General features: G+C 43.6%; 1 protein-coding gene across 6 annotated transcripts in view; it reads right to left on the bottom strand.

Moving 5' to 3' along the window:
- The window catches only part of PDLIM5 (PDZ and LIM domain 5), a 171388-nt gene that overhangs the window by 37303 nt on the left and 110132 nt on the right, over nucleotides 1-23953 (bottom strand). For all 6 annotated transcript variants that reach the window (XM_056106627.1, XM_056106628.1, XM_056106629.1 and 3 more), the window contains one exon: nucleotides 1983-2158. In XM_056106627.1, the coding sequence (XP_055962602.1) occupies nucleotides 1983-2158 (176 nt within the window). The remainder of the gene's footprint in view (nucleotides 1-1982; nucleotides 2159-23953) is intronic.

Below are 23953 nucleotides of genomic sequence, written 5' to 3'. Positions count from 1 at the left end.
TTTGCATCAGAAGGTTTTGGACCTCGATAGTAAGAGTCTGAGTCGCTTTTGCTTAGCTTTCCTTTGGTGTAATATACTGCTGGGTGGACCAGAATAAGAGTGGATGCTAACTTGCCATCAATTTTGCTATTCCTACCGAAGCATGTCACAAGAAACTTTTATCTAACAGCTCACTCTTGGTGAATATGCCAGGAACAGCCGTGAGACTATAAGTAACAGCAGTCCTGCAAGCATTTCCTGGTCTTGGCCTTACGATATAATGTGACACTGGCTTCACAATTCACAGCAATGTGTACAGTGTCTATATTTTTCTAATCTTCGAGCTAAGTATACTTACATTTTCTGTAAAAAAAAAAAACTAACACTTTAGGTGTTGGGAGGATCCGCCCATGATGGGAGAGCATGCTGAGGGTAAACTGTCGACCAAGCATGATTGCCACTCAATGCCTCTTTTGCAGACCATGGCAATCAAAAGGAGAGAGAGGGAAATGCCCTGCCACAGAGGCAGGGTGGGATAGGGGCTGGGGGGGAGGGGATGCTGGGATCCGAGGTGGTGGGAAATGCGCACTGGTGGAGGGATGGGTGTTTGATCATTGTATAATCGAAACCCAAGCACAAAAATGTGTAAGTCTACAACTGTACCTCATGGTGCCTCACTATTAAAAAATAAATAAATAAATAAATAAATTTAAAAAAAAGATGGCAGAAAAAAAAACTAACACTTTAAATAAATACTAATCATATGAATCATGAAGTTGTTATTTGCTTCTGATAATTATTATAAATTAAACGAGACTCAGAAGAAAGGATTCTATTGCCCTCTTGTGGTAATTTTGTTTTACTGTAGTCTTCAAGTGTTCGTTCCATAAGAAAGAAGCATATTTTGACGTGCTTCTGAATTTCTGAAAGTTTAATAGGCAGCGTAGTATTTTGACATGCTTCTGAATTTCTGGAAGCAGTACATATACTTTCTTTCTCTAAAGAACATACGTGTCCTCTGTTTAGTTTCTACCTCAGAAATTTTATCCTTTCCTGGCTATTTTTAGAACATTCTCTGGTTCCTTTGCAATTACCAACCAAAGAAATTTTCTTAAAATTAGGTTTCTAATACACATGAAGTTATTATAACAAATCCATATCACAAATAAACCCTGAGTAAATGAAAGAATTAAAAACATGAGTCTGAGATGTCAGCACCATCCCCTCAAAAAGAACAGGTCTTACAGTGTTGATTAATAATCCAGCATATTTTACAATTTCAAAATAAATAATCTTTTCTTTAAAATAAACAACATCTTGGGAGCTGGTGAAAGAGCACAGGGGTTAAGCCCCTTGCTCACCGCTGACCCTGGTTCGCTCCCTGGTACCACATGCCCCAGACACAGGTGATGACATTTTCAGACTTAAAGTGTTGAAAGCAGGTCAGCAGGATCGAGGGAACAGAGTTCAGGGGAAAAGGAACTGCAAGTAAATTATCAGTGGCTGGACAGGAAAGGGAGCTGGAGAATAGATTATCATTCCGGGAGAGTGTCGAGTGAAGACAGGCCGCGTAGGCGACCGGCAGCATTTAGGGAGATTCTCACTTCCCTAGAGAAAGGTAGCTCAGTGCTTTAAACTTCATTCATGCTGGGAGAAGATCATTTATTACAGATTCCTTCTGCAGACAGAAAGCTGAAAGTCTAAGAGATGAAGATATTCTTACACTCTGTAAACACAAGTGAAACACGCAGATTTTTTATTTCTGGTTCTATGATAACTTCTGCTCCTGCCGCATAAATCTTCAGAAAACACGATGGAAAAGATCCTTCAGTAACTGTCTGAATGTCAGCACATGCTTTGGTTATTTTGTCTTTTCTCAGAGATAAAAATTGCTCTATTCTCTGTGATCCTTTCTGACTCTGGGGTGGCTGCGATCAAGTTTCCCCAGTGAATTCCACCCTAGATCCCAGAGATCAGGACAGTGAGAGGCTCCTCGGGCCTACCTGCTGGGCCTGGCTGCTTCCAGCCTGGCGACTTGATGGCGCTGGTGGAGCCTAGAGGCTTGAAGGCGGCGGCAGTGGTGAGGCTGGCCACTCCTGGCCGGGCAGAGGCCGGGCTCTCTGGCCTCTCCGGCATGGTCCGGGCGGAGGCCGCTGCTGGCGCTGGCTCCTGGGCACTGCTGGAAAACAGACAGGGGAGGTTGGAGCGGAACAGCCTTGCTGAGGCACAATTCTCTTTTGGACCTACTTGGTCTACGGAAAACAAAAACATATTAGTTTGCTAGCTGACATTTCAAAAAAAAAAAACTGCCAACTAGGACAGAGGGACAGGCAGTCCTCCTTAGAAGAGAGGAGGAGGCGGGGGAGTTCGGCTGTGGAGGGCGCTTTCCACGGGCAACACTGCCACCAGTCACCAGAGCGGACAGGCACCAGCCGCAGCGCCAGAAGGGAGCGGCAGGTGCTGGCGGAGCTCTGTGACCTTACCTCACTCGCTGTCCAGCCTCAGCAGCTCCAACTCTACGTGGGAGCAACGTTTTATCCCTCGAATGTCCCTGTGGCTTAAAGGACGTAACTGGGCCTTTTCCTGACTGTGGCTCTCAGCTTCTCTTGTTTCTTCCGGCGCTTTAATCTGGACTTGCCCACCCCACCTTTACAGGATTGTCTATGGCCCCCTTGGGGTACTGGGGAGTGGGGCAGAGCTGCGTGTGGCCTCAGCTGCCTCACTTGGCCTGCCAGTCCCTTTTCGGGAAAAGAAAACCCAGCCTAGCACCCTGGAAATCGACCTTCATAGAGCAAGCAAAAGTGCCCCTCAGCAGCACCTGAGGCTTCACGCGCCCCAGGGTCACAATGTCCCAGAGATGGTACTGACGGGAGGCCAGCACTGCTTGAAGCATTGAGCACACAGGAGGGATGAAGGGCTGATCCACGTGGTCAGCAATGGAAGAATGCATTGTGACATGTTCATGCAGTACACACAGAGGGGCCTACTGGCTGGGGTGCGGGAGGTTGGCATAGCTGGCTGAGCTCAAGCTTACTCTCAGCTTTTCACAAGGGGATCACTCCTGGCAGTACTCAGGGGACCATAGTGGGGGACCAGGGACTGAAATGGGGTTGGTCGTGTCTAGGTAGGCAAGTGCTTTACTCCTGTGCTAACTCTCTGGTCCAGTATTTTCATATATTACAAATAAAGAATTTTGAAAGCAACACTTAAGAGCAGGTTACCTTAAGTCTGGGTTAATTACTCATGTGAACTCAAAAATATAATTTATGATCCATAAAATCACAGTTCTGAGAAGAAAATTTACAAGCAGGCAATATTAAAGTTATTTATAAAACAGAAGTACAGACTAGAAACAAGCTAACCCACATTACTATTTCATATTTAGTAACCTGACAGAATTAAAATTAAAATTAAAATCTTTGTAAAGTAGCCAAAGTTAGATATCTAAGGTGACCACAATGATAGGCATTGGTAATGTCAACAATTATGAAATTTGGTTGAAGGAATTGGCAATATCAGCAAAGTGCATTAAAAAAAAAGAAGAAGAAGCACAAAGGCAGTCCTCAAATCTCTGCCCTTCAGGTTCACTTTACAGGGCTGCACTCCGTTTGCCTGATCTCAAGCGAGTCAAATCAACAGTGAGACAGATTTGGTTAACCAGAAGGAAGTACTCCCTAATACAAAAACCTCTCCAGAGGGAAAAATGCTGTTTTCAAATGGGTCTTATGAGAGGCGTCTCCAGAAACTGTGTTAGCAAAGAACGGGAATGCTGCTGAACTTAAGACGGTGACGGGAGCTGACTAGGATGAAGAGCCAAATCACACATCACTGTGACACTGGAGTCTTCTCAGCTGACGTTGCCATCTGTGCACACACCCTATTTTCCTGCCACTATGCTGTGCACACGAGGCTCTGGGATTAAGGATGCCACACGTGTGCACTCTGTCCAGCATGCAACATGCTTTTCCAGGCCTTGCAAGCGCACGCCTCCCCCTTGCGGCCTGCCTTGACACACGCGGAGCAACGACAGCAGAGAGACCCTGTGTGCCCATGTGCCGGGAGAGCCCTTATGCCCATTTCTTGGAGTCGTGTGTCCCAGCTGTACCGCACCACCGTGGGCCTGGCCACCAGGGCTGGGGGAGCTACAGGGGCCACTGGAGGGAGGAGGTGTTGTTTCTCATGTTTTTTAAAAAAACAAAAACAAAAAAAGTTTTCCAGAGGGCATTTGGTGATTTTATTTTCCTGAAACGGAGGTAGCCGGGGCCTGGAGAGGGCACAGAAGGTGGGGTGCTTGCCGGGCCTGTGGCAGACCCAGGTGCGTCCCGTAACCCCCACGCCTGCCAGGGCTGATCCCTGAGAACAGAACCAGGAGGAGGAGGCCCTGGGTGAACCAGGAAACCAGGAAGAAAAACCAAAGGAAAGGGAGCCTCACAGCCTTGGCTCAGGGACTCCTGCTCCACCACAGACTTTTCTCCCGCCAGCTCACAGCGCATATGCAAGCTTCCTCTCCGCTTTTCACGAGGGGGTCACTCCTGGCAGGGGACCAGAGTAGGGGGCCAGGGCCTGAAATGGGGTTGGTTGTGTTTAATGGCAACTGCAGTTTAATTTGTGTAGCCAAGGGTTCAACAGATCATCAGTGGCCACTTTTAATCTAACTTACCTCCTCCATTCACTGTAAACTAAACTGGGATCTTTATTGTGGCCATAAACATGTAAATTGGGGAAGTTTCCTCAACTGAAAAACAAATGGTATGAAAACACCACCTTTATCCAAGATTACTGTGAGGATTAGATCAAAGAGAGCAAATGAAATAATACATGTAAACGATTTACCACAGGGTAAATTTACCACAGAATAAACATAGGGTACACACACACACACACACACACACACACACACACACACACACACGTATACATTTATATAAGTACTCAAAAAATGATAGCAATCATAATTTCTAAATCCTATAGTATCTAGATTAGTTAATAATCACATTTTTAAAACACCTCATCTCTTCTAATAATTTTTACTTCTAATTGTAGTTTTTATATATATATATATTTTGGGTGTAAGATTGTAAGATTAACCATGATTTTGCTTCCTCAATTTAATAAAATTTTTTCCTAAAGCCAAGAGAGTTTTGTACATATTCTCTCACCAAAATTTAAAATGTTGAAACCTTAACCAGAGATCTGTAGCTACAAAGGGTATGCAGTAGATTATAAAAAACTTATCGATTATCCAAAATTAATCAAAATTAATCAGCATCTGATTCTGACTATTCTCTGGGAAACAGAATCTCATTTTACTTAAAACATTTCATATAAAATAAAGGAATCACAATCAATCACAATCACAACCATCCTGTTATTCTTCGATTGCCTGGAGCAGGCCCCAGTAACGTCTCCTTCGTCCTAGCCCTGAGATTTTTTTAAAAAGTACCATATTCAAGGCTCTTTCAGAGTTAGGAGAATGAGACCCTTCATTGTTACTGGTATTTGGCATATTGGGTACACCACGGGGAGTTTGCCAGACTCTGCCGTGTGGGCAGGTTACATTTGGTAGCCTGCCAGTTTGTCCAAAGTAGGAATGAGATGATAATAAAGGAATACTACATTTTTTTTCTAGATCAGTGTTTTTCAACTTTGTTTTACTCCGTGGACCAGTGAGTCACAGACTGGCAGCTGAAAATCAATAATCTAGACAAGCACATAGCTGAATATGATGCCTAAATCTCTAAACATCTAGCATGTCTTTTAAACCTGATTTTTAATTATTAGCTCCTATTTAAAAAAACAAGTATTTGGAAATATGTGGAAAAGACTGAGAATCAGTCACTGCCCATATTATTTTTATAATAAGTTACCAACAGTCTGAAATTAGTGACTAATTCATCAATACAGTTAACAGTTAAGTAAAGATACTGACAACTACAGTTTTATTTTAAGCATAGATATTTAGATTGGTATCTTATTTCTGAAATGTGAAATACAATTTTTTTTCTAAACTTAAGTTGGATAAGACATCCTAACCAGAATTAAAATGCTTTCTGAAATATTTTAACGAGGAAATCCGAGAAACTCCACAAATATCCTGACCCATTATCACTAAAATGAAAAATCAAATATCGTTATTGTTCACTAGTCTGCCATCTTAAAAAAAGTTGAATGCTAATATTGATTTCATCTTAACAATATTTCTTTTGTTTCTTGTTTCAAAAATTGAAAATTATAGAGAACAGAATAGAGAATGCTTATCTTCAAACTGGAGAAGGTTTAGAAAAGAAAAAGAAAAATTAGCTCTTAGTATAAGTCCAGCTGTATACTGAGAATAGCTGGAAATTTTAAATCTATTTTCAAAAGAAAAATTCTGAAGCATAGTCTCAGATTACCCTTTATTCTAATCACAAATACAAATTTTAAGGAGACAACATCACAGACTTAGTTACCAATTTCAGCTTTTAGCTAAGATCTTACTAAAAATATGCATCTGCATACTAAATTCATTGACTCTACAAAGTAGGGGAAGTAATTTTCCTAAAACTCTGTGTGTGCGTGTGTGTGTGTGTGTGTGTGAGTGTACTCGCACACATACATGTATTTCTCACAGCCGAGGCTTCACACACCCAAGCCTACACTCTCCCACGGAGGCACACACAAAAATTATTTTTTACTTCCACCAAGGGCTGGAGCGATAGCACAGCGGGTAGGGCGTTCGCCTTACAAGCAGCCAACATGGCCGACCCGAGTTCGATTCCTCCGCCCCTCTCGGAGAGCCCGGCCAGCTACCGAGAGTATTCGATATGCCAGACACAGTAACAACAAAGTCTCCAATGGAGACGTTACTGGGCCCGCTCGAGCAAATCGCCGATCAATGGGAGGGCCTTTACCTTTACCTTTACCTTACTTCCACCAAATTTCATCAAACCTTATCAAAGGACCTAGATGTATAAAAAGAGTCTCTTTTCATAATTCTTTGCTTATGAGGAAATTGGGGGGTGGGGAGATTTATCTCTTCCCTCCCCACCCCCATGACATCCAATGGCTGTTCCTGATTCTGTGGCCAGGAGGGACCCTGGCAGTATTTCGATCAGCAATAGCAGGACGTAAGGAACCCAAAGCCTTGGACTATCTTTCTGGCCGCATAACATTTTTAAAGAAAAAAAGTTTTATACTTTTCTGAAAGCCGTCTAAAGGACTTTGTATCAGTATTCAAAATTCCAAGGATTCCGAAAAGGGGGAAGAGGTTTGGCATTATACTGTCTTTGATCCTAACTTTAAAGATAACTCATACAAAAGCAAAAATCATATCTACAATGCTCTATCTCCACTGCTCTCAGTTACTCTCGGGTAGCTCTCAGGAGCCAGCAAGTTCTTCTATGAAAGTCCCTACTTCTGCTCTACACAATGGAAGCTAGGGTGTTGTCTGAACAACTAGTTCCAGACTGGCAAAATTCATCCCTGTCTGTTACTATTTTTTTTCTTTTTGGGTCACACCCGGCAATGCACAGGGGTTCCTCCTGGCTCTGCACTGAGGAATTACTCCTGGTGGTGCTCGGGGGATCCTTTGGGATGCTGGGAATTGAACTCAGGCTGGCCGCGTGCAAGGCAAACGCCCTACAGGCTGTGCCATGGCTCCAGCCCCTGTCCTGTTACCAGTAATAAAAAATCACAATGGCTACCAAGTTGCCCTAGAAGCAGGCTTCTGGAGAGCTGCAGCTGGTGGAAAACTGCACACACACTTTTACATGCAGTATGCTTGTAACCACCTTCCTGGCAAAGGTCGACATTCTGCTAAGTTTCAGAGAAATCCCTTACTCCAGGTGACATCAGTAATCTGTCTACAAAGAGTCTAAGTCCTGAAAATGCTGTAACACACACACACACACACACACACACTGTCCTCCCATTGTTCATCGATTTACTCGGGTGGGCACCAGTAACGTCTCCATTGTGAGACTTGTTGTTACTGTTTTTGGAGTATCAAATACACCACAGGGAGCTTGCCGGGCTCTCTCGAGAGGGGTGGAGGAATCGAATCCTGGTCAACCACATACAAGGCAAATGCCCTACCCACTGTACTATCACTCCAGTCCAAAATTCCTGCATATGTAACACTCACAACTCTAACTTCAGGCAAACCTTTTCTTTAGAGTAAAATGGACTCTATTTTCCCCTTGGTTAAAATATCTCGCTTAAAGATTTCCCAGAATTAGAATTTTAACACTGAAAACCTCATGACAGTAGAGACTTTTCTACCCTAGTTACGGTACTTGTTAGAGTCACGGGTGTATATTGTGCCATTAAGTCTATGTTCTGTTAGAAATGACTTTATACAGCTACTTCATTGGAACTAGACACTTAAATATAGTGTTAATTTTATGTTGGCCTAATATTCTGGGTGAAACAATGAAGTATAAAATAAAAAATATTTATACTTTGCAGTATTTCTAAGTTATGGTAAAAAAAAAGTTTACCCAAGTAAAAACCCCCCATTTTCAGAACTACAAAGTAGCAATAGGCAATCAAAACCACTGTTTCTGGGCTTTAACATTTTACTAAAAGGGCCTGACACTGGACAATACCATGCAAGAAGACAAGGTTCCATTGCAACTAAAACACTTGCACAATCATTCACAGTTCAATCAAGTGTGAAATCAGAACATCAAGTGTGACAATAAAAAGATATCACAAAGGGTTAGAAGGAGTTAAAGGTCATACAAAATCACTCACTTGTACATTAGCATTTATGTATCAACTGGGCACAAATCAGCATTATGATTTTTCATCTGGCCTGTTAGCACAGGGTTAAGTGTTACAGAAACCATTTCTAACTGCAGACCCCTTCCGAGGGCCGCCCACAGTACCTGATTTCCTTAACCTGGAGAGACTCAGCTGACTTCCTGGAGAGCTGGAGATGGGAAAAGGCTACAGGCTCGGGAACGGGGCTGATGCAAAGTGCATCCAGGAGGGAGTGAGAGTTTTCATGACTGGAGAGCCTGGTGAGCACGCAGAGAGAGTGTGAAGTTGGAGAATCAGATTACCAACAGTAGGAAGGTTTTTACAGTCTATGGTTTGAAACGGAAGGAGTGAGGGAGGGAAGGGGAGAGAGAGAGGGAGGGGGTGAGAGAGGAAAAGGGAGAGAGGGAGAGGGAGAAAGAAACAAAACCAGAGAACAAGTCAGAAGCAAGAGAGGAACAAAGGACTAAGACCCAACAGCATCATTTACTCATTAATAGGCCAATTCTCCCCAAATTGAGCAGGGCAACATTTTGCATCCAAAAGTGTTCAAAGTCATAAAGATGACTATCATGTAAACACACGCAAATAAAAAACAAAACAAAATTTAAAAAAGCCTTGACTTGGGGAGGTGAGGGAAAGGATGTTGCAGAGAACATCAAGTCCAGATCATTCCCACATGTCCGCGAGTCATGGGGGGAAAACCCAAACAAACCAAAAACCAAGCAACATGAACTGAAAAATACTGTTTATATTTGATTCTGCTTTATTTGGGGGGAGTTTTGTGGTCGCACCTGGCTGTGTTCAGGGCTTACTCCTTACCCCGGCTCTGTGCTCAGGGACCATTTCTGGCGTGGCTCAGGGGACCGTACGTGGTGCTAGGGACGGAATCTGGGGCTGGCTAAGTGCAAACCAGCACCTTGATCCCTTAATCCCATACTATCTCTCTCCCCTTGGTTCTGTATTACACATTAAATGTGGAAAAGTTTGTCAACGAGCAAAAAATCTAGAACAGTCCCCGCACTGAGAAAAATCACAGATAACAGAAACAAGAAAAAGTGATAAAGGTCTGATGAAAAACTTCAGGGGGTTGGAGAGAGAGTCCAGAGGGAAGGACACTCGCCTTACATGTGGCCGACCCGGGTTCGATCCCCAGCATCCCATACTGTCCCCTGAGCACCGCCAGGAGAGATTCCTGAGTGCAGAGCCAGGAGTAAGCCCTGAACATCGCCAGGTGTGGTCCCCACCAAAAATATTCAAAAAGAGAATATATTCAAAATATGACAAACTCTTCATAGGACAGAGGTCATTATTGCAAGTGGCTGTGTTTTCTTTCAAGTGGCTTGTGAGGCGGACCCAGAGTCGGGGCCTGTCCCACACCCACTGCACCGGTGGTCTACCTGGTCTTGACAGCGAGGGCAGCAGAGATGGTGGCCGCCGCACTGCCCCAAGCAGCAGGGCTGTAGCCAGCAGGAGGGGAGGAGGCGGGGCAGTCTCGGAGACCTTCCAGAGAGCTGCTCAGTTGATGGGCAGGAGCAGAAAAAGGGGCAAAGCACAGAGGAGAGTAAGAAAAGGCAGTGGAATAAACATCAGCGAGCAACATGGGGAAAGTACTAATTGTCTGAAGAAAACTAAGAATTCGGGTTACTTATTTACTGCCGCAGAAATTTCTCTCAGCAGCTGAATCCTCCTGGCGGGGCTCAGGGGACCCAATGGGGCGCACAGGACCGAGCCAGGGCTGGACACACGATTATTTAACTGAAATCTCATAGACAGTCCATCATAATGCTAATTTCTGGAATGTAGACGTTCTGCATGTGTTTAGGTAGACTCTGATTCTATTCAAAATTAAAGTAATATCAGGTAAGATACCACTGGAGACTGTTTTGTCGACAGCTAAGGAGAAAACAAGAGAAACATGAAATCTGAATTTCTCTGAGCAGAATTAAAAGGACAGTTATGTCCATTTTCCCAAGCAATGGCCACATAAACAGTTTTACCTGTGAGAAGACAGACACTGAAGTCTGGCATTTGAATGAAACATAATTTCAGGAGAAGTGGATTCAACTGGCTGCCTATTAAGAAGCAGCAACACATGCAAATGAGAAATTACTATTTTAAATGTTGAGAACACAGTCCCTATGACTCAATCACCTTCTCTGTTGATTTGCAGTTAGCTCCATGAGGAATCAAAAAGCTGACAAAAAATTTGACCCCAGAACTCTTCTGCTTAAAATGATAACTATGTTCTCTGGATCTTCTGGAAAGGGGAGACACCTAGGCAAGAATGAATGTCACTGGGATTGTAATAATTTCCAAATTGGTCATCAGATTGGAATTGAGACTTTCAGTGAAAATAACATTTGAAATACAGAGTGCAAACCCTGGCCTTCTCTCCATGGAGAGATGCATGCTCTCAGTGATATTCTGATGACTTTCTTCAAAGCTTGAGACAGCCGCCATTTCCAACACAGAGTGCTGGAGCTCAAACTGCGATGAGGAGAGCTCAGACGTCTGACTCTCTGAGGGCTGACCAAGTCTCCACCAGAAAAACTCTGAGAAACTACTGATTCTAGCTCCATGGGCTATAGCTGCAAATTCAGAAGGCAAATGAAAAAGAAGACACTTTTGAAAATATTACATGGTTTATTTCTATTATTTTTTTAAAAATCTATAACTTAATTGTATGGATGATTTGAACAACTTGCAAGAATAATTAGAAAGTAAAGATATTTAAAAAATGTGTAATTAGTCAGAAAGCAGGGGAATATTAGTACTTGATAAGAGGAAGAGGAAAGTTAATAAGTGATTCAACAGCTGTCTTCGCCTGGGGGGCAGCTGGCCTCCACATCTGGGCCTCTCTCTCCTTAAGACCAGTGGACAGGGGGGTGGGAAGGCATGCCACACAGCAGATGATGCTGCTTGCATCTGTACTGGCCACCCACAGACTTTCTTCCTTGTCATCATTACGTAGGCAATATCACACAAGCAACTACTTAATGTAATTTCTACTTGACTGAATATTCTAGGTACGTTTCAGTTTACTGTGGCTCGTTTTCTTGCAACTTTGCAGATATATCAGTCTTTGTGAATTGAAGGTCTGTGGTAAGCCTGCCTTGCCAAGTCCATGGACATCACTTACTCTGCACTTGCTTTCACATTTTGCTACTTGTCATTATATTTTGAATGCTGTTATTTTTATGGCAATTTGTGAACCAATCATCTTTGATGTTCATATTTCTTTGTTTAGGGTGTTACAAACTACAAATGTGTAAGATGGGAAATGCATTCACTGAATATTATATTTTAATTTCGTGGACTGACCAGAAAGGGACAAAAATTATCGCAAACACTTACTTGACAAAGCAACACAGGACTCTGAAGGGGCTGGTCTGATCTTTTTAAAAGTGCTTCTGTGCAGACAGGGCACTTGCCTTGGATGCGGCTGACCTGGGCCAATTCCCCAGCACCCCATGTGGTCTCCCAAGTCTGGCCAGGAGTAATTCCCAAGTGCAGAACCAGGAGTACGTCCTGAATACAACTGGGTAGCACAGTAGCACTGTCCTCCCGTTGTTCACTGATTTGCTCGAGCGGGCACCAGTAACATCTCCACCGTGAGACTTGTTGTTACTGTGGTTCGTACATCAAATATGTCATGGGGAGCTTGCCAGGCTCTGTCGTGCGGGCGAGATACTCTCGGTAGCTTGCCGGGCTCTCCAAGAGGGGCGGAGGAATTGAAATCGAGTCCGCCGGGTAGGCCACGTGCAAGGCAAACGCCCTACCTGCTGTGCTATTGCTCCAGCCCCATGCTAGCTTCTTTTATGGACACTTTAAAAATGCCAAGTTCTAGGTATATTTTTTTTACAAACAAAACAATTATATCTGGAGTCTGAAAAAACAATCCGCAGCTGGGCATGTGGTGTAAATAAAAAGCACAGGCTTGCAAGTATTAACACTGGACTCTATTACAACACTGGGGAGGACATCTCTCTCTCCCTTTCTCTCTCTCTCTCTCTATATATATATATATAAATGTATATATAACCATATGTGTGTATATATATACATATATATGTAATATTCACTGTGTATTCCCAGAGGTGCTCAGGGCTTACTCCTGGTGCCATGCTTAACAGCTGGTGGTGCTCAGGGGACACAGGTGGTGCCAGGGATTGAACCAAAGTGGGCTGTGTGCGAAGCAAGCCCCCTCCCCCGGTCCAGTCTCTCTGGCCCAGTGCTGTTCTATTCCAAGAGGCTGCCCCAGTCATCCCAACAGTCAGCAGAGTTCCGAGCAGTGAGCAGCCATCAAAGCTACACCAGCGACCAGCTTCCATCTGGCTTCAGGCCTCAAGGACAGCGAGCATGTCTCTGCACTGAAGTCGGTGTGTGTGTGTGTGTACATTGTGTACACCTTGGATGAAACCCAGGGCCTCAGACAAACTGAGCCAGCACTATACCGCTGAATTACAGCCCAGGTCCTGAAATGAAGTACTTTCAAATTAAATTATATGAAGTTACATCATCTATTGAGGGTGCCACATACAATTATGGCACACTTAATTCATCTCTGTGTTGTATGACTATAATTAAGTTTTTAATAAAATCACTGTGACATAGTTACGAAGTTGTTAAGGATTGAGCTTCAATCATATAATGGATTAATGCAATTTTTATACAGATTAGGAAACCCAAAACTCCCTTCATTGTAATATTTAACATTGTAAACTTGTAAGTTTAGTATTCTTAAATATGTTAACATTTGATTTACCTTTGGGGATACTCCGTAGTATCTCTGAGGTATAGCTATGAAAGAAATCTAGGGATTTAATGTATAAAGCAAGAGACCACTGAGCCCATTTCCGTAAGGGAGCTGAACACCCTGGAGCCAGACCCTCAGATGCCAAGAGAGAACAACCATGGCAAAGGAGAACTAGAAACTTTATAAGAAGTGAGCTTTCAAAAACCAAAAAGAAATTAACAACAAAATTATTCTTCTTTCCTTTAAGAAGGAAATAATAGTGAATTTCTTTCACCATGTGTCATAAGTAGTAACATAAAAGGATTTAGTATCGGCAAAGTCTAGTACAATCTTATAAAAGAACTATTTAACCAGAGCACCTTTAGAATAAAACTGGGCACCTGGGACATACAAGTTCTATACCTCCTTTCTTAGAAGTGAATGCTCTAATTCAGTAAAAGTACACTTAAAAATAATTCAAGACTGTTGATTTTCCAGATTACAGTGAATAAATAAAAGGTCCAGATTCCTGACTACATTAGAAATGTGAATCTAAACAAAAAAGTAGGAATCGAAGCCACAGAAAGCAGTGTTCCAAGGCTGAGCGCCAAGCGTGCGTGTGCATTAGTGATGTCAGCTCTGTAGGTTTAGTATTTAATTTCACCACCAGCATTAAAATTTAGGCACACCGAGAAGAAAACACTCTACCTAGAGCATGGGGTTGCTTTAGAAAGTGTGGCTGCTTGGCCACCAACCCTTAAGACCTGAGAGGCTGTGGGTGGGTGAGGTCCGCTCTTAGGGAGGTCTTCCAGAGAACTGTCAAACCTAAGTTTCCAGAAGTAAGATAAACAAGGTAAAGGAAATATTAATGGAAAGTTACACTCATTATCCATACTACCTTTAAAATACATACTTGGTTCAATTTTGAAATTGTTTTTATTTTAAAAAAAGCATTTGTATAAGGTTAAAACCGAAACCAACACTTTCACCAAGCACAGAATTTTTCTCCCAAACTTTTAAATATGTAGACTTCCAAGTGATAAGAAGTAGAAAAGTGGATGAGGAATTCCCTGTACCGAATGTGTGCTGTGCATGCCTCAAGGATAGAGGCGCCAAGTAATTAAGTTATCCAATAACATATACCCAGTAAAAGTTCAAAGAAATCTGAACCGTGTGGGCTGGAGGGAATGTGCAGAAGCCCGAGTGTGTGCAGGAGGCCACGTCTGCACCCAGGGACCAGCAGGCACTGTAGGGGCGACTCCAAACCGTAAAGGCAAGAGGAGCCCCACCACTGTCAAGTGTGGTCACAGAAAGCAAACCAGGTTCGTGTGTTCTATTTCCATGACACAACACTTTACAATATCTTATGAGGCGGCTCCACCAACTGTGCACTGCAAGAAAGCAGTTAGAAATTTCCTTTCAAGCCAGTATGCTGTCTACAAATCGAAACTACATGCTTATCGTTATGTAAGCAAAGTGTTTTGTCCAGTGCAACAGATGTTTTCATACACCTGTGTTGCTTTGAGTATATTTTGTTTTTCTCATTTCTTTTTATAAAATGCCTGTATTAAATCATCATGAGATAAACAGTTACAAAGTTTCCCATGATTAGGATTCAGTGATTCAGTCACACGATGTTCCAACTCTCATCCCTTCACTGGTGTACATTTCCCACCACCAAGGTCCCCAGCTGCCCTCCTTTCATCCTCCACCCCAGTCTGCCTCGACTGCATGTGCGCGCTCTCTCTCTCTCTGCTTCTCTCTCTGTCTCTCTCTCTGTCTCTCACCACCCCCCCCCCCCCGCCCCGATTCTGGGCATCACAGCCTGCAGTACAGTCACTGTGAGGTTATCATGTCTGTCCCTTTATCTACTTCGAGCATCAATTCTTTTCCAGAGTGATCACTTCCAACTGTCCTAACCGTCCTCTCCTTACAGAATAAAGTTCTTACTTTTTCTCTTCTTGCCTAGTCTTCTTGAACAACAACAACAAAAAAAGTCAAACTTCTTTGCAGCACCATTTGCTCTGCAAAATCTAACACCGCTGTCTTCCTACTTTCATTTCTCTACACACTAATGGGCAAAACCTTCTGGTTTCTGTTTATACATCATGGTAAGGAACCTCCTGAGCCTCTCAGATCACTTTAGGCTGGCCAAGCCATCCATGTCCTTTAGCAGCCTGTATTCTTTTCCTCCAGAAAATTTGTTATCATTATAATTATATAAAATCGAACTCGGGTCGCCATGTTGGCTGCTTGCAAGGCAAACACCCTTATTTTGGACCACACCCGGCAGTGCTCAGGGCTTACTCCTGGCTCTGCACTCAGGAATTACTCTTGGTGGAGCTCAGGGACCCTATGGGAAGCCGAGCATTGAACTCAGGTTGGGTCATGTGCCAGGCAAACGCACCTGGGCATTTGGGCCTCTCCCTCTGCCCCCACCCCCAAGAAAGACTTTAAAAAATAAAGTGATTGTGCAGAAGCCTTCCCGGCACTCGGGGGCAGGGACTGGCAGCATTGGGCGGGGGGCCTGCAGGCATTAGGGCCCGGGCCCTCGAGGTGACACAGCACCTGCCCAGTGCTGGGCCACACCCTGCAGTCCTTGGGCCTATACCCAGCAGTGCTCAGGGCTACTCCCAGCAGTGCTGGTGGACTTACTCAGAAGTACTGGGGCTTTAATCCAGTAGCACTGGAGATATTCCTAGGAATACTGGGGCTCTTCCCAGCAGTGCTTGGAGCTTTAGCAGTTCTGGGCAGTTCCCAGAAGTCCCTGGGACTTAGGGCTCAGACCGGCAGGCTCCAGGGCGGGGGTGCCCGCAGCATGGGTCCTCTTCGGCCTTCCAGCACACGGGGTGTAAGCTCTGACCTTTATCTCTGTGCCCTGATTCTTTTTTTTCCCTACTTTTGGTTTTGTTTTGGGCCATACCCTGTGGTGCTCGGCCAGTCCTGGCTCACTGCAGGGCAAGGACATATTGGCTGTTCCTGGGGGTACTTGAGGGACGCAGTACTTGGGTGCAAGTCCTGCCATCTCCCCAGCCCTGATTCTTAGTTTTTTTCTGGGGAGGCAGGGGTCACACCCACCAACTGGCCCCCTGGCGCCGTGTAATCCCATCAAGGGCCAAGACTCAGAGACTATAAAAACCAGCTCCCGGAGCCACGCGGCCGCATTCGCGGCCATGCGACATCTTATTATAACATCTTATTATCTCATTCATACTTTGGACAAACTGGCAGGCTACCGAATGTAACCTGCCCACACGGCAGAGTCTGGCAAACTCCCTGTGGCATATCCAATATGCCAAATACCAGTAACAATGATGGGTCTCATTCTCCTAAAGATCCTTGAATATAGCACTTTCTTAAAAATCTCAGGGCTAGGATGAAGGAGACGTTACTGGGGCCTGCTCGAGACAATCGACGAATAACAGGATGGTCGTGATTCATGATAATTATGCAATTTTGGGGTCACTGGTTCAGGTATGGAATACCTCCCTCACTTATAAACTCCCCAAGGCAAGGGGCCATATGGTTACTGGTTAAAGGAAGTTTAATGAAGTCTCCACTAAAAGTAAACAAAAACCAAGTATCTGTGAGAAAATACATACATGAATTCAATTTTTCTGAAATACAGAATTCATGACACATGTATTTCGTGGAACAAATTATACCTTCTCAAATAACATCACAATTATTTCCTTAGAAAGGATATTTAACCAATATCTACGAAATGATCAGAATATCTAAAATATCTTAACAAAAACATCCTTAAATACAAAGAATCATCAATACTCTGGCAAGCATATCAAGGATATCCGCATTTTAACAAACGAAAAGAGCAAGTAAGAAAACAGAGTTGGAAAAGCTGAGTCTTCCAACACCCCCATGAACCACGCTGATTGGAAAAGTGCTCGTGTCACTGGAGACTAAAGTCACCTAACTCCTAAAATAGCTTCCACAGCCAGACTTCCAGATTTCCAATGAAAGTGCCTGGTTTCCCATGTGTCACACACGCTGATCACCTATTCCTTTGCCTTAGCCAACTTCTAAAGAAGTTAGATTCGGAAAATCTTAGGCCTGTTCATTTACTATGGAACAGACATCACTAAGCACTCTCATCTTGTCATTTCCTGATACTTATTAGGCAGAGCCAGGAGTAACCTCTGAGCATGCTGGGTGTGGCCCCAAAACAAAACTGGAAAAAAAGAAAGAATGAAGTTTCTGAGCTGGTCAAGTATTAAAATTTGTACGTGTAGGTCATGAAAATATCATTCAGGATCTGATTTGGGGTTGGTTGCTTTTTGTTTTTGTTTGTTTGTTTGTTTGCTTGATTTTTGGCAGGGCCAGGAATCAAACTCAGTCCTCTTCCTCAAGGCTTTCTCTTTACCGCTAAGCCACATCCCTAACCTCACCACCACCCCCCATTCTTTTTGAGCCATACCTGACAGTGCTTGGCTGGGCCGAAGCCATAGCATAGCGTTTGCCCTGCATGCGGCTGACCTGGATTTGATTCCTCTGCCCCTCTCGGAGCGCCCGGCAAGCTACCGAGAGTATCACGCCCACACGGCAAAGTCTGGCAAGCTACCCGTGAGGTAGTTGATATGCCAAAAACGGTAACAAGTCTCACAATGGAGACGTTACTGGTGCCCGCTCAAGCAAACTGATGAACAAGGGGAGGACAGTGCTACAGTGCTATTCTTAGAGATGGAAGAAGCTCTGACTAGGGAAAGCACCTCTGCAGCAGCCAGACTTGCTGCTCTTCCACTTAAGTGCATTTTCATTCCTTCCCAGGAGAAGAAGTATGAGGATTTTCTCCTTTCCAGGGAGCTGGGAGAGTGGGACTGCACAGCCCCACAGCTTGCTTCTGAGGGAGCCTGATCAAGGGCTGTTAGCGGCAGCGGCACCTCCCCTGCGGTCTCTGCACTGCCTTCCCCACGTCCTCGGTGAAGACCTAAGTTGGCTCTCTGTCCAGGAAGCGCCTCGGGCTGCCATCCCCGTGGGCCACTGTTCCACTCCCACAACACTTCGACAGACACAGTATTTCCCCAGGTGGAGGCCCAGGGAGAGCACAGGGCTTGGGGCAGACTGCGGCTGAGTCCTGTGCCACCAGCAGTGGCCCTGCAGAGACCCAGTACTGCTGCTGTGTTCCTTGGGGTCCCCAGACTGGGCATTGCCACATCCTTGGGCTGGGCGGGGCTGAACCGTCTGGTCCTGGTAGCTGAGTATCACCTGAACACTCCTTGGCAGGCCCACCCCCAATAGTAATTGTATTGATTATTATTCAATACAGTGTTGCAGCAACCTGAGGCCTACTTGAAAACCAAATCAGTCTGTCTCAAGACCCACCGTTCCAAAGCCCCCACCTCAGTCTTGGAGAATCTGGGACTTTAGAAACAGCGGGAAGAGTGCTTGCCTTGCACGGGACTGACCCGGGTTCAATCCCCAACACCCCACATGGTCCCCTGAGCACCGCCAGGAGTGATCCCTGAGTGCAGAGTCAGGAGTATAAGTGCAAGTGCTGTCCAAAAACAAACATACAAAAACAAAAAACCAACCACTGAAAGAAACACACCACAGCACTGCAAATTCCAGGAAAGTATCTCACTCGCGTTCAAGAAGCGCTCCAGGTCCAGACTGCCCACCTCGAGCTGGGTGTTCTGGGCCAGGGCCCGCCCTGCGCTCTCCCCCCCACTCCTCCACCACCGACAGAGCAGGCCAGCTCATTTTCCGCCAGGTAGCCTCACACACGGCCCTCCCTGCACACATGCCCAGCCTTCACGCCCACCAATGCTCGCTTTCCCTCAGCCTGCCCTGCGCTCAGCCCCATCATCCCCCCGCCCCTTCCCTGCCTCAGGCAGGTCTGCCAGCCGCCACTCTCAGACCCGCTCCCTGCTCCACCACGCCGGGCAATGGGTGTCCGTTTCCTTCCACCAGCGCCTGGGGACCATTCTGACCCCCTGCCCACACTGCCTGCTCCACCCGCAGCGGCCCACCGTCGGGTGTGCTGTGTCTATGGAGCAGTTCTGAGGTGCTGCTGCTCTCGGCTGACCCCTCTTGCCAGTCTTTTCCTGCTGACCCCAATGTTCCCCTGAGAAATCACTGAATGAACTGACCGCTGAATTTTGGTATGCTCTTCATTTGTGTTCTTTATCTTCTTTATTTTGGCATGCTCCCCTAAGCCCAGGTGAGAGGTGAGATGCTGAAGCCTAGGTACCTTGGCTGTGCAATCCGAATTTCATGAACTTTATGTGTGAAGCAAGATAGATTTTACTGAAACTTATTTAGAAAGAGGTGAGGGCAGACAAAGAAGAGAAGTATGTGTTCAGGAGAGAACACAGGCAAGCAGAAAAACAGAGATAAGCAAGCGAAATACATATTAAAGGGAGAATATGGTCTTAAAGAGCAAGTCTAAAATCTTTATGTTTTATAAGTTTCTTTCTGATAAACTTCCCCAAGCCAATATATCCCAGAAAAGAAAAATGATCTGACCCAACTGTACACAGTCATGTTTTTTCCCCCCGACTTTGGAATTTTAGAATTCTTTGTCAAAACTATGCCATCATGATAAACACAACTTCATATAACATGAAAGCAGAATAATCTGGGCTGGTCTTCAGAATATGACTAAAATATATAAAACTGAATAGCAATAAAGGACAGAAAAATTGAACCTGCCTACTGGCAATATCCCGAATTGATTTCTTTATGTTTTCTTTAGAATCGTAGCACTGTAGCACTGTCCTCCTACTGTTCATCAATTTGCTCAAGCGGGCCCAGTAACGTCTCCATTGTGAGACTTGTTGTTACTGTGTTTGGCATGTCGAATATGGCGGAGGAATCGAACTCGGGTTGGCTGGGTCAGCCATGTGCAAGGCAAACACCCTATATACTGTGCTATCGCTACAGCCCTTCTTTAGAATTAAAAATAAAAAAAGTGAAATGTATGAAGTAATTTAAATATTGAGTTCTAGAAAAGTTCTTTTTATTTTATGGCCAGTTTAATAAAATACTTTTATTACACAATTTTCAACTCTTTAAAAGACAGCACTGATCACCCACAGCCATAAAAGAAGGATTACTGTCTGATTAAACTAAGGAACTAAAAGTTCATATTTTGGATTACAAAAGTAAATTTTATCTTATTATAAATTTTTTAATTTTGTGGGCTGGAGCGATAGCAAAGCAGTAGGGTGTTTGCCTTGCACGCAGCCAATGTGGCCGACTCGAGTTCGATTCCTCTGCCCCTCTCGGAGAGCCCGGCAAGCTACCAAGAGTATCTCGCCCGCACGGCAGAGCCTGGCAAGCTACCCGTGATGTATTCGATATGCCTAACACAGTAACAACAAAGTCTCCAATGGAGACGTTACTGGGCCCGCTCGAGCAAATCGATGAACAATGGGAGGACCGTGACCGTGGCCATACCCAGCGGTGCTCAGGGCTTATACCTGGCTCTATACTCAGGGATCACACCTGGCGGGTTTGGAGGACCACATGGGGTACCAGGAATTGAACCCGGGTCAGCAGTGTGTGACGCAAGTGCCCTCCTCACTACACTACTGCTCCTGTTCTCACCTCCACACTGAACATTTTTAATTAAAAAAAAAATTTATGAGTAGTTCTCAATTGAGGCCAGATTCCACAAATGTTTACAGAATTAAATAATGTTATGTGGAGTATATAGGACAGATAAGAATTATGTTTCTTCAATATTCTGTGTTTCACGTGGGGCGGGGGGTCGGTTTGGGGCCACACCTGGGAATGCTCTGGGCTCACTCCTGGCTCTGCACGCAGAGATCACTCCTGGTGGTGCGTGGAGAACCATGTGGAGGGCCAGGGGTCAGAGCCCCCCTCGAATAGATATGATTAATTAGCCATATTAAGAACTTAGCGCCTCTATTTGCATACAGGATTCATGACACCTATCACCATAGTTGCAGAATTTCTAAAGGACTATTCCCACAAGAGACAGAAGTGCAGTAATTGCTTATGTTCAATAGATGGCAATCTTTGCATTGCAGTCATCAAATCTGTATTTCACGGGACAGCATGATCTACACATAGAAAATGAAAGATCAATGATAAATACTCCAGACTGTATGGTAGACAAACTGTATAACTGGGTTATAAATGGGAACATCTCTGGGCCTGTGGTCCCTTTTCCCAGTCTGCAAACACGCTTTCTAGACAGAGCCAGGTTAGAGATCCTACCTGGCCGTTGCTATTTTATTCTTAGTTTAAAGATCAATCACTGGTGTCCAGGTGTGGCTGCTCTCTGGAGCATGCACCATACAGTCTGTGCCTAATTATTTCCTACTGGAAACATGTGGAGTAGGAGACCAGGGAGAGAGTCCTGACACCTCTGCATGGCTTGTGAAGGGCAGCAGTTTCAGGTCACCGACACCAATGGGCCTTTCCTTTCTACAAGAATTCCAACCGGCCTATTTCTCAATTAGAACTCGCAAGGTGAGTCAGTCCATTTGTGGAACACAGTAACAATTAAGACAAGGCACTTCGTTAACAAACTGCTCCTCTGATCAAGGAATTGCAATTGTCTATAAAGAAACATGTTTTTTAAACGTGCTACAAAAAGAATATGTTCAGAAATATTTCTGAGTTTAAGCTTTTCAAATTTTCAATGAATGTAGCTCTGCTCAAGAACTAACTTAAGGTCTGTTCTTCTAGCACTGAAACTCTATTTTGAAGCCTTCAACTGAAAAATCAAGTAGTGCTGTAGGACAGTCTAGAAAATGTTTTCTTCTTTTATTTCAGCTTTATGTAATGTGTGACCAGAGTATAAACACTTTATGTACTAGAGGGAGAGACAGTCACCTTCCTGCTGATGGCAGTTCATTTATATATTAAATGAGGCATCATTTGCACTCAGCAAGCCATTCCCACCCATTCCCACCACTGGTGTCTGGGGATAGGATGTTTCTTTATTCTGCAGAATCACTCAGAACATTACAAGGCATCTGCAGCCCTGACACCCAGAAGGAGGATCTTCCTGATCCCGTAAAGTAGGTATTATCCCCATATCATTTTCAAAGACAACAGCAACATCTACCCCAGGAGAGAATGGGAAGTAGGGTTCTAAAATTGAGAGCAGCAGAATTTGTATGTATTTCTACATCTGTGTTATATAACATACATGTTATACATATAAAGATGATAAATGACAAGTGTGTTGGCATAATCCTGTGATACATTTGATTCTAAAGTGCTGCATAAAACTTGTGAAATTTTATGCTGCTTCCCAGAAAGAAGTATTTAATACGTTCACTTAAGATAAATCTTATTTATTTATTTCATTTCATTGATAAGCTCCCCATTTCACTGATCCATTTCATTGACAATATCTGATTTTTTTTCCCCCCTTGGGAAACAGGAGGGAGGTTTGGGTCATATCCAGCTATACCCAGAGCTTTCTAGCTTTGTGCTCAGGGATCACTCCTGGCAGGGGCTTGGGGAGCTGACAACATCTGATTTCTAAATATCTTTACCTACTTATCACTCCCATAATTCCTTTGTGTGTAAAGCATTTCATTTTCTGACTGGTAAAATATCATAGGAAAAAAAAGTTGAAACATTTTAAGAGTAACTTTACAGTTTTAAAACAAGTCTATGATAAAAGTTCATAAAAAAGAGATAAACAAAAATGAATTAAATTTGATCACTAAACTCACAATATTTTTGTAATATGCTTTTACAGTTTTTCACTCGTTTTAAAGTTTGGAATATAATATGTCTCAGGAGATTTACTGAGTACAGGAATTTAGTCTCTCACAGGGTCAAATGGAATTTCCTATGGATGCTGGCTAAATATCAACCCTTGTACTCAAATACAGATCCTATCATTAATCTAAGTTTATGATTTCAATGCAATGTTATGTGTTTTCAAGTAGGTAAGTTAGGTAAGTTATCAAATCTTATTTTCACCAGTAACCATTCTAAATCACAAAGTTCTATACACTTTTTGTTGTAGTAGAGAAGCCATTTTTACTAAAGCTCTCTTTCTATAATTTGACTTATCCTAGAATTCAGTGGTTGATCAAAAATAGTATATTTACTCTATCAGACCATTTATTTTCATGATAAATTGATTCTACAATTTTTTCAAGCATCATCTTTTGTGATCAGTGAAGAATTATTATGCATAAGAACACCAGGTCTAAGAAGGTAGATTTCTTTAGAGATCAAAACATAGGAACAATGATGTAACAATGAAGAGCTGATTCAATTAAAAAATATTAAGTACAGAGACAATTATCATAAGTAAATCTTTAAATAAATTATTGTTAAATGCATCTGGTATGCCAAATTTTAATCAATGAGCAATCACTAATGGAAATAACAGTTTCTCTATACTGTCAGGCAGCAGTCCTAGTTTATAGTTACATTAAAGTGTGAAAAAGAAGAAATAAGAAACCTCGAAAAAAGAAAAGAACCTTGAATGCAGGAGAGACCCTTCAGCAATCACTTTCACATAAACATTTAATTTTATGC

This window comes from Sorex fumeus, unplaced genomic scaffold, assembly GCF_029834395.1.
Source record: "Sorex fumeus unplaced genomic scaffold, SorFum_2.1 ptg000136l, whole genome shotgun sequence".
Classification (NCBI taxonomy): Eukaryota; Metazoa; Chordata; class Mammalia; order Eulipotyphla; family Soricidae; genus Sorex; species Sorex fumeus.
This window is presented reverse-complemented; position numbering and strand designations above follow the sequence as displayed.